Raw genomic sequence first — 12,337 nt, 5'->3', positions numbered from 1 at the left:
GTATAGTATAAACTCTTATTATTCAATTGGAAACCACACACAAAGGAGGTTCCAATCAAATTATAGATTGTTAACATGATTACATTAGTCATCTTATTCGATTAATGCTAATACTTGTAAATCTCGTCAAGCATTCATGATTATAACTTATGTTAATAACAAATCAAGTTTCTTTCATAGCTCAGGTGTCGGTTATACCATACAGTATGAGCTATGAAAGTGCCAAGCATTTTTTGTACCAAGTGTTATATAACATAAATCAAGATTAGTCATTTAACAAGTAAAGTATTAAAGAGTGAACAAGATAACAAATACAAAACATGTTAGTATTAAACATTAAAGTCCATATTAAGTTTACATTATACTTATTCTTAAACCATTAGTGTAACCTTTTCACCTTGATATAATAAACTTAGCTAGACATAATGAAAGAAAGAAAAATAAATAAACAAAATAAGAACATAAATAAGATAAAAGTTAACTAAGTAAATGAAAGGAAATGAAAGGCATAAACTTGATATTAATGAAAACAAAGCATAAACATTACGAAAAATACAAAGAGAGAAAGCAAAAGCATGATCTTGATCTGAAAACTAAGATGCCTAAATGCATGGCAAATGCCTCCTTTTATAGGCCAAAATTAAGAACTATTGATTTGATGACTAATTGATGAGTAGGTGGTCAACTCTTGACTTGGTGACAATCCTTATCTTCTCTAGTTTGCCCATAAAGTCATTGATAACATCAAAATTGGAGCCACTTGAAAACATGAAAGTTGTATTAAATTGTCTCAATATTCTTTTGTAAAAAAATCAGCTCATTTGAACTTCTAGAACTCCAGATATGGGCCAAACACTGAATAGTGCTCGGGTTGGAAGACAGATTCGAGCTTATTTGTTGTTGCTACAATTTGGACTTGAAAATGGCCTTTTTAGATCTTGGGCTCCATATAAACGTTGTAGGCCTATGTCTTACCTTTCCATCCATATAAAGTGGACCTAAATCTGAGATCTACAGCTCGAGATATGATCCAATTACCGAACAGTGTTCCGGTTTGGATTGCACCAACATCTCTTTTCTAAGTTTAGCCATCTCTTTGTCCTTCTAATTTCAGTTCTTAAATTCATCAATCAATCCTTTTATTTATGTGATAGGCCTGCATTTAAAATGAACATTTACCACAAATTAAAGGTATCTTATATTATTAGATATATTATTATAAAACATGTTTTAGTTAAGGAGTTATTGATACTTCAAGTGCAAAATGATGATATAAAACCTTGATAAAAATGCACTTTTAAGTACTAATCACCTCCCAATCCCAGACCACCCATGGCAACACATTAGCATGGATTTTGTTCTTGGATTGCCTAGGACTGTTCGACAAGATGATTCAGTTATGGTAATAGTTGACCGATTCTCAAAAATGGCTCACTTCATCCCCTGTAACAAGACCTTTGATACATCCAAGGTAGCAGTTTTATTCCTACAAGAGGTGATCCGACTACATGGCTTACCCCTCTCTATTGTGTTTGATAGAGATGTCAAATTTGTTAGCTATTTTTAGAAGACTTTATAGAAAAAAAATAGGGACAAAGTTAAAGTTTTCCAGTACATTCCATCCACAAACAGATGGTCAAACTGAAGTCCTCAACAGAAGTTTGGGAAACCTGCTATGCTGCCTAATCGCAAATCATGCAACCAGCTGGGACCTTGTGCTCCTACAAGCAGAGTTTGCTATTAATAATTCTATTAATAGATCTACAGGATATACACCATTTGAAGCAATATATGGGAGATGACCCTACACCCCCATGGATCTCAAACCATTACCCTTACCCCCCAGACCAAGTGAAGTTGGCTTGGATTTTTCAAAATATATGAGAGATGTTCATATAGAGGTCAAAAGATGTCTATCACTCAATACTAAAGCATACACCGCCTTTGCCACTGTTAGGCGCAAGTACAGATAATTTCATAATGGTGACATGATGCTGGTTCATCTAAAACCAGAAAGATTTCCTTCAGGAAGTTTCTCCAAACTACATGCACATTGTGCGAGTCCTTTTCATATTACTAAAAAATTAGGAAGCAGTGCCTATGTCATAGACTTACCTTCTGAATTTGGCATTAGTCTAATTTTCAACATTGAAGATATTACTGCCTTTAAAAGTGATGAAGATGTTTCAAGTCATACATCCAGAACTAGGAGTGTTCAAAAAAACCAAAAAACCGAGAAAACCAAAGAAAAATTAATCGAGATAACCGAACCGAGATAAAAAACTGATTAAACTGATTTTTTAAACCATAAAATCTTACCGGTTCGATTCGGTTTTGGTTTTAAAATTGAAACCAATGAAGCAAACCGAGCCAACCAGAAAAAAAAAAAAGCATATACATACTGCAATTAACCTAACCCTAACAAATTGCCCCACCCTCCGCTCTCCATCTCAAAAGTAATAACACAAAAAGTCGCCGCCCTCCACTCTCCATCTTAAAACTCAAAAGCTAAGCCATCCACCCACATCTCCATCTCCTTGGCTTCTCTTTTTATTTTTGTGCAACATCTCTATCTCTTTTGTGCAAGCCGTACAAAAATCCACATTTTCATCTCCTTGGCTTCTCTTTTTATTTCTGCGCATCATCTCCATCTCTTCTACGCAACCCACATCTCCATCTCTTTTGCGCAAGCCAAACAAAAATCAACATCTCCATTCATTTGGCTTCTCTCTTTATTTATACCCAAGCAGTCAGGAAGATCTCTTCTTATTAAATGGGTAAAGAAGAATAGAGACAGTCAAAATGCTTTTGGTTTTTAGTGTTGTTTGCATTGGCCTGCTGAGCACAATAAAAAAACTTCCATAGCAAAAACTAATGATAATTTTAAATGTGCAACTTTAGATTGGTGGCCTGGTAAAAAGTATGATTACAATCAGTGTTCATGGAAGAAGGCTAGCCTCCTCAATCTAGTTTGTCCTTTTCTTTTGTTTTGTAAATTTCTTTACCAATCGAGAGGCTAAAACTTTTGGGGCTTTACTATATTTGTAGAATTTAAACAACAAGATTCTAGCTAAACCAAAAAAAACTCCCAATATATGATACGATTGGATTTCCCAGTTGTATGGCAATAACTGGTTTAAATTTTTTAAAGTTTAAGTTACTCAGTTCAATTGGTTTTTATTGTTTGAATCGAACCGAACCGTGAGCCAGTATGCCTTCCTTAAAGTCCCTACAACCACTACACCACAAGAGAACATTACCTCCATCATGGATCACCAATTCGTTTCTACGCATCGCGGGGGATATTACAAATTTTTAGTCCACTGGCGACGTCAACCCCTCTCCGACTCAGCATGGGTTAAAGGAACTGAGCTTTAGCGCCTGCGCCCAAACTTGTTTACTACATATGTTCACCATAACTTGCCAGAGTCAAGTTCTTCAGAGGAGTTAGCAATTGATGTAAATCAGGGGGAGACAGAGGAAGGAACCCTGTAAAACACAAAGACTACTGGAAGACAGAGACATGGGAAACCAAGGAATCATGAATGCTGATTAAAAGCTTAGCTGTAGTTATTATTTCCGAGTTAGGTTGATTCAAAAAAACTTATTAGCTGTAGTTATTATTTTCCTAGTTAGCTGGTAGTTTCCTAGTTAGATTAGGATTTGAGTTCAAATACATAGTGGATTATAATTCATTAGTAAAGGGTATTTAAGTAGAGAGCATAACATAAGATAGACAGTTTTCTTGTAATCAGGTAATTTGCTACTCTATTCCTCTAAAGAGAGATTCTGCCTTAGATTACTGTTTTTATCATAAGGAACGAGAGGTTGCAACAGAGAGCAATTACATCAGAAATGCTTTTCGTTCACACTGTAAATGCAAGAGAGCTTACAAAATTTGATAATGATAAAACTAGATATATAAGGGAATGAAATGAGATGCTACAACCACAGAAAGTTGTGTGTTAAATGGAAGTCTTGGAATGTACTTGGTGGGAAACATGTTCTGTGCTTGCAGTGATCATTTCATGTCAAAGAAGACAGTTATCTAGGTGTCCGAAATTTTTTTTAGCATGGTTGATAAACCTAAAAATATAATTGTTTTAAATTATTTTTTTATTAAAATATTTTTTTTATTAATGTATTTCTTATTTACCACAATATTTTTAACTAGAATTATTGTTTATGTTTAAAAAAAATTATGATTGTTAAAGTAAGTTAACAAAAAAATATTAAAATAGTATATTCATATATTGTGTTATGGAAAGCTAAGAAAATTATAAATTTAACTCAAAATCTATTTAAAAATTTAAAAATTAAAAAACCAATTTTAATCGGATATTCATGAACATTTTCTTTTATTATTATTATTATCATCATCTTCATCAAATACATAATAATTGGAAAAAATATATTAAAATTCAAATAAAAAATTATAATAATATTTAAAAATCATATCAAAACTAAAAAGCAAGTAAAGGCCAGTCCCAACACCTGACCATCCATTTTTATTTTTATTTTTTACCAAAACTTATTTTTTAAAAGAAAAATATGACGCTTGAAAAAATAATTATGCTCATAAGCTCTGAACCTTGTCCTCTAGCATCAACCAATAAATTATAACTTTATATTAAAATAGCTAGCAACCTCTCATTGAATGTAACACTCGACCATTTTTGTTGCGCAATGTGACCAACCAACAAGTCTCCCCTCTATTGTTTTCAATAGTTTTCTTTTTTCTAAGTCAAACCTAAAAATAAAAAATCAACAAAATAAATTTTTGAACCCAACTAAAAATTCTAACTGAGGTTGGCCAATAATTTTTTTAATCTTACATTGTAATCCTCACTTTTAATTTTAATTTTATCTTTCCACTAAAATTTAAAATTTTATTGGACGCAAGAATTAAATCAAAAAGAAAAAAATCCAGGAACAAAATTTTAAAAAGATGAAAATGGAAAGAAATGAGGAGCTGCTTCACTGTTCACCGCACCTGGAAAAACCAGTTCTTTTTTCCATATTTGTTAATAATTATAGCAATTTCGAGGCAACAAATTCAAAAATTATGACTTGTCTGAATGTTCTCTTAACGATTGAGATCCAATTAATTTAGTGCTCTTCTGGACCTCTAATCCCATAAATTTTGCGTTGGACTTCTTACCTATGATTCATCAAGACACCACAATGAAGCTTGGGATATGCATTCAAGCCGGCCATGATGTCCTCGAGGGAAATGAAAAAAAAAAAATCAAGATTCGAGACACGACATGGTTCTGATATTGTAAGGCATCATAGAATCGTGGTGAATGCTGCTTTGGTGTTGAAGTTTTCTTTCCTATCGCACGATCAATCAGAACATATCATTCCGGTTAGCGGTCAATCTCAGTAGCTAAGCTTGATTTTGTCATTTATGCAATACGGGGGAGGTCAGTGGGAGACACTGTGCCACTCGGCGAAAATGGCGATTGCGCGGCCCCCTTGAAAGCAGCAATGATAGAGCATCAGTGCGAGAGCTAGTTAATTGAGTCCTAGGCCCTTGAGACACTGAACGTACCTTAATGTTGAAGACCTAGTTATAAAACAATTTGGAATTCTACTTCATCTTTAATGTATGACGAGAACCCATCTAAGCATTTACAGCCATTTTAAATTGCTCTGGAACACGAATTAAGGGAGTCTGGATTGCTCCAGGCTTGCCAAGCTGACCACAAGCAGCCATCTGATCATCGCCTTTACTGTATCGCATGAAAACAACACACTTGGCTTCTGCCAAAATATTTCTGAACTTGATCATTTTCTCTGTACTGGTTGGTCTAAACTGGGATCCACAGTGAGGATTAAATTGAATGAGATTGATCTTGCATGGAATGCCTTGAACAAGATCAATAAGCCTGTATGCATCATCAACACTGAAAACAAACAATTATCTATGTTGTCACAACAATACAACAATTTCAAACAGATAAATAAATTTGGGTTATTGACTCCAAAGCTATTTTTGAATTAACATGATATGAAGGCTATGCAAAGAAAAAGCCTAAGCTTTTTCAAGAAAAACAGAAAAGGCTCATTTTCAAGTTAATAACGTCAATAATGATGGATTTACACTAAGACTAATGCAAAACATTGAGAGAGAAAAAATAACAAGAAAAAATTCCGAGACTACACATGGGCAATTGGATCCCACTTTAAGATCATGATACAAAGGTCCACGAGTATCTTGAATTTTTTTCTTGTTCTTTATTCTTAATGTTTAGCATTTTTTTTACACTGAACTGGGCTGAAGAAGTATGACATGTTGCCAACTTTGCCCACAATGTTTAGCTGAGCAATTTTCCAAAAGTCGGTCATTACTTTATGACAGCCAGGCTAACAAAACTAGCCTTCGGTGCCCTGGGTTCTTTTCCTACCTTGAGGTGGATTTTCTTATGCCAGTGAGCCAGGAAGGATTATTTCTCTTGATGTAATTAAGGTATGTTTCCATCTAATTGCACTCTCTACTGGAGTACATGTTAACCAGTGAAAGGCATTACTCTAGTTTTGTAATTCTTTACTTTATGTTTCAAATTCAGCTAAAGTCCAACTTCGTAGAATCTGATTATTCAGCTACAGTCCAACTTCTTGGAATTCACATGTTTTTGTCGAAGAAACTTCATTAAACAAGGACAGGATATATTAGGTTGCTTTTGGTAATAACAATTGATTTTCGACCCCACTGAAATAATGGAACATGTAACATAAATCATTTACAGTAATCTTTTCTCTGGCACCTCATTAAGATATTTTTATTCAATAAATGATTTTGTTAACCCTTGTAAATATTTCAACATTACTATTGCAAAGGATGTTTGAACGAAGTGTGTTTATGGAAGTTGTATTAGGTTATCTAATCTAAAATGTATCGGAACACCATAGCTAACAAACCTTTGTGTTACCTTATGTGCAAAAGGTTTGAATATGTTATGCCCTATCCAGTTGGAGGTGACACTGGGCTCAATGACCTGGGCAACATATGGACTTGTCTCTGATATCATGACACCCTAGCAGCTACCTAGCACTACTCAGGGTTTGAAGAGCTCCACCGCCTGACAAGTGTGCATGTCTATCATTTTTTCTTCTCTCTTTCTTAAGGGCACAATTGTAGATGTTTGTTCATTCTTTGAGATCTGCCAAATGTAATTTATTTAGCTACCAGCTGTGTATTTACAATTGTTTCTAGTTATAATCTTATCACTATTTTGATTTGTGTTGTAACTATTTTGTAAATAAATATATTTATATTTTAGTTATCATCAGTTCCTTTTAATTTGCATGTAATACCCATAAACCATGGATCATGGATAAAATGTTTTTAAGTATGTGTTCTGCATGCTGACACAACATAAGTAAAAACATCCTAACCAAAGCATCATCACCCAAAATCGAGATAATCCCAGATAGAAATGCCACACAAATAAATATGCTTGGTATATTGATTGACCAAATAGTTTTGATCTTTCTTAGTTGCAAAAGAAAACTAATTGAGATGTAACTGTCAATCTGGAGATCTAAGATTAAATAAGAATGCTGCATTTGCACATCATAGGCTGCACAAAACAATAATACTCACATGAAAAAAAATGCAAAAGAAAAAATGCCGATCTAACCTGTCATTTACTCCTTCAAGCATCACATACTCAAATAGAACTTTGTAGTTATTCTTTACGCCAAGTTCCTCTCTAAGCGTTTGAAGAAGCAACCCTAAATTATACTTCCGATTAATCGGCATGATCCAGTTTCTGACCTGCATAGTTTGTTATGACAGAGATGGTAAATCACATGTGCACATTTCTCCAGTAAATCAAGATAAAGTGGAATGAAATGAACCTCATCAGTCGTAGCATTCAAACTAACAGCTAAAGCACAGTTGGATTCATGGAGGAAACGTTTCAACTGAGGAACAAGCCCACTAGTAGAAACAGTGACCTTGCGGGGACTGAAGTGAAGGCCCTGGTCGTGCACCATAATGTCTGCAGCTTTAATAACACTGTCAATATTTTGAAGTGGCTCTCCCATTCCCTGCAGGTACATGTTTTTATGCCAATAATTAGCAAAGCTTTCTAGGCAAGTTTGAAGATCCAAGAGTCTGTTCTTGGAGAAAAGATTAGTTCAACTCCTGGTCAGCAGCTGTCTTATAATACAAAAGTAGATAACAACATTTGTTGAACAGCATTTTAACAACCAGAAGACATGCAGCAGAAGACTGCTTTTTAATGTAGTATTTTGATGGAAGAGAATCATATATCATTTGAGATTTACAGTTGCTTGGAAAATTCATAGAAGAGATGTGGTGTTTTGGTGATTGTTATACCTAACATATAAAAATAATGGATAGTCTCAGTCATAACCTACTTATATTTTAAGTATTGGGTTTAAGATGCTTGCTCCGAGTGGAGCTTGGAGCTTACTAATGAGCTTGGGAGAAAATACAGAAACCCTAGAACGAGAAAATACCAACTAAGCTTAAAGCTTGAATTCAAAAATCCACAATTAACATGCCTGTACCTGATTATGAATTTCATTTTTCTTTAATCAAATGTATCAATCTATAATGAAAGAAAAAAAAAGTAGACTGAAGACAGGTCTCCATAGTTGCTCAGTTTTTCTACCACATTTACATAAATAATGACAGTGGTAATGGAGAGGCAGTCATGAAAAAATTCTTTTTTCCTAATAAAGATTCCAAATAACACTGATTTGGTAGATCCATAACGCTCAATTGAGATCTAATTTTGTCAAAACTAAGTGGAAAAGTTTTCACAAACTAAAAGACTTTCTTGATCATACACCTACCATAAATACAACATTAGTGAAGGGACCAACTTCAGTGGTTAGGAGACGTTGCGCAAAAACAGCCTGCTCTACTATCTCAGCTGTGGACAGATGTCTCTTCAAACCCATCCTGAAAAACCAGATTCATGTAAGAGGAAAATGCACCTCATTAGTGACAAAAACATGGATAGTTTAAACACAAAGTCCCAATGTGGAAGATATTAGCTTGCCTGCCTGTAAAGCAGAACTGACAATTCATGGCACAACCCACTTGGCTTGAAACACAAACTGTTGTCCTACCCCTATCACAAGGTATAACAACAGTTTCTATTACCAATCCATCATCCAACCTAAATAAAATCTGCAAGTTCCTGTGAGTTTCAAAATCATGAGAAGATTCTCAGTGGTACAACTGCCACAAGCTTACATGCTAATTTGATTTTTCAAGCCATAAAAATAAGTGACCTACAAGCGGGACAAAGAGGTACAAAGACAAATATAAAAATTCTAACAAAAAGAGAATGAATACAATTGGTAAAGATATGGATACCTTCCTAGTGCCATCAGATGCTGTGAGAATATTTTCCAAAGATAATGCCTTGAATTTGGCATGCTCACCTAACATTTTCACAAAATCTTTGTTCAGACCTACAGAAGGTAAAAACAAATATAGAGTTCATAAGACTCAGCGTTTTTCTAAGGCAAGACACAAGAAGTTCAACAGTGAAACAACTAGAGAGTCAACAAATAGAAATAAACATTGCAAAGTCATTGACAACATTAATGAGCTTAGTAAGGGCTTGTTTAGTATTGTTATGTTGTGCTATGCTTTGGCTACTTAGTTGAGATGAAAGTGGCATCAGTAAAAGCAGTGTTAGATAATTGACTGTTGCGCTTTTCTTTAAAAAAAAAAATGTATTTTTACTACTTAAGAAAATAGCAGACCACGCATAACCTGCTTTGCTTCTGGTTAAAACCAAGGGGTAGCCTGCTTTGCTTTAAAAGAAAAGCATTTTCCTTTTAAATTGTCATGTGCTTCAGCTTCAAAACAAACCAAACCTTAACCAAGCACTGTTTTTAAACCAAAAGCATACAAAAGCAGTTGAACCTTTACCAAACAGGCACTAAAAAGATTAAAAACTACATAGGATGGGATAGAAGAAGAATGCCTTGCAATTCATCAACATGATGTGCCCATATTCCGTTTCCATACAGGCGCTTCCAAAGCATCATGGCCTGACCAGTTCTGAATCCATAAGATTGAACCCATTTCTGTTGGAACAAATCCCACGATAACAAATAAGAGATTATTGAAAATCTGTAAGCTTTAACGTTTGCATCTTCCTTTCCTGAAGGAAAATAAAGCAACTACGGCTGGCTGCTTACCCTCCAATTGTCACAGAAAATGAAAAGATAAACAAAATAAAGCCAAACTACTACAATCACATAAGAACAATGCTTACTATGAAACTAAGCATTAGAAAGCCCAAATTGACTGATAAAGGAAAAATAAAGTGCCTTAACCGGCCACAAGAGAAATAAAACTGTATCGGAAATTAACAATCCACAAAAAAAATTAAACGAGCTCAAATGCATACTTCGAGTTCAGTGTATGACATTCCTTTCAGAAGCATCTTCGGGCTTTCCAGTGGAATAGCAGCTGCAGCTGCAGCATTCACGGCACCATTTCCTACCCTCACCCCAAAAAAAAAGAGAAGAGTGAATGATTATAAAAAAAAAAAAAAAGGAATTTAAACCCCATGATTGCGGACTTTTCATATGCTTACCAATGTCGGAGTGAGGATGGAGTGGAGGTGAACAAGCGGCGGTGGTGGTTGAAAGGGAGCGACGGCTGGAAGAGAAAATGGAAATGAGTGGTGGTGGTTGAATTGAACGAGTACCAGCAAAAGTGGAGAAGGCAATTGTAGGATGCTTCACAACAAGCACAGAGTTGGCTCCCAACAGTAGGCGTCTCGTCCACATACATGACATCTCCATTTTCACGATGATGGAAACACGAAAGGATTGAAGGATTCAGCATGGATTAATATGATAGGGTTTTTTATCATGGCAATGGCCCATTTCTGATGGGCAAGCTATCAGCCCATCATAAACAATTATGTCCGGATCCAGCCCATATCATGTTCTCTTTATAAAAAACAAATACCAAAAAAGAAAGTATATTTCACATCTTGTAGCTATTAAAATCGACTCAAACCTAATTTAAAAATCAGGGATTTGAAGTCTAATCCGGTATTAGATTTTAATTTAAATATATTATTGATATGAACAAATTTAATTGACTTAATAAATTAAAGGATGTTTGGTATTGTGATTAAAATATAATTTATTTAAAATTTTAATTTTTTATTTAGAATTAAATTTTTAGTGTATTTGGATGGTTTTCATATGTTTATGTTTAAAATTAATTATGATATATTTTAAAATAAAAAACACTTTAAAATATAATATTTGTCACGCTCTACATACCCTAATTTGTAATTTAACTTCATTGTATACAAATTTGACTAGATCAACTCTCGGAATTTAAAAAAAAATGTTAAAAAATATTAACTCGTTTATTTGCAAGCTAATGTAGTCAGATCGTACAAAATGGCTATGCTTTTACGTCGACAGAAGTACGAAGAATAAGAACTGAAGAGATTAAATGCTTTTTGTTTTTTTGGGTTGCAAAATGACAACGGAAATAAAATAAAATATAAGGGAATTGTTTTGTTATGTTTATGTTGATAATTAATTTTAAAAAATTAAAAAAATATTATTTAAAAAACACTTTAAAATATAATATTTATCACACCCTCTAAGGGAATTGTTTCATTATGTTTATGTTGAAAATTAATTTTAAAAAATTAAAAATATATATTATTTTAATATATTTTAAAACAAAAGACATTTTAAAATATAACATTTATCACACCCTACATACCCTAATTTATTATTTAACTTCATGGAATATAAATTTGACTAGGTCAACTCTTGGAATTTAAAAAAATGTTAAAAAATATTAACTCCTTTATTTGCAAGTTAATACGTCAACAGAAGCAGGCAGAACAAGAAATGAAGAGATTAAATGCTTCTTCTTCTTTTTTGGGTTGCAAAATGACAACGGAAATAAAATAAAATATAAGGGAATTGTTTTGTTATGTTTATGTTGATAATTAATTTTTAAAAATTAAAAAAATATTATTTAAAAAATACTTTAAAATATAATATTTATCACACCCTACATACCTAAGGGAATTGTTTCATTATGTTTATGTTGAAAATTAATTTTAAAAAATTAAAAATATATATTATTTTAATATATTTTAAAACAAAAGACATTTTAAAATATAACATTTATCACACCCTACATACCCTAATTTATTATTTAACTTCATGGAATATAAATTTGACTAGGTCAACTCTTGGAATTTAAAAAAATGTTAAAAAATATTAACTCGTTTATTTGCAAGCTAATGTAGTCAGATCGTACAAAATGGCTAAGCTTTTGTGTCGCCAGAAG

General features: G+C 33.4%; 1 protein-coding gene across 1 annotated transcript; it reads right to left on the bottom strand.

The window, feature by feature from the left end:
* Nucleotides 1–5,382: 5,382 nt before the first annotated feature.
* LOC105113485 (Radical SAM superfamily protein) lies at nucleotides 5,383–10,847 on the bottom strand. Its single transcript, XM_011009686.1, has 9 exons — nucleotides 10,599–10,847; nucleotides 10,410–10,501; nucleotides 9,981–10,083; nucleotides 9,362–9,459; nucleotides 9,042–9,172; nucleotides 8,833–8,941; nucleotides 7,867–8,058; nucleotides 7,647–7,783; nucleotides 5,383–5,909 (listed from the first exon to the last, which is right to left on the bottom strand). Exons 1-9 carry the CDS (start codon nucleotides 10,807–10,809, stop codon nucleotides 5,627–5,629), a joined length of 1,356 nt encoding a protein of 451 aa, XP_011007988.1. The 5' UTR covers nucleotides 10,810–10,847; the 3' UTR covers nucleotides 5,383–5,626.
* Nucleotides 10,848–12,337: the final 1,490 nt, after the last annotated feature.

Source organism: Populus euphratica, unplaced genomic scaffold, assembly GCF_000495115.2.
Source record: "Populus euphratica unplaced genomic scaffold, PopEup_1.0 scaffold516.1, whole genome shotgun sequence".
Classification (NCBI taxonomy): Eukaryota; Viridiplantae; Streptophyta; class Magnoliopsida; order Malpighiales; family Salicaceae; genus Populus; species Populus euphratica.
This window is presented reverse-complemented; position numbering and strand designations above follow the sequence as displayed.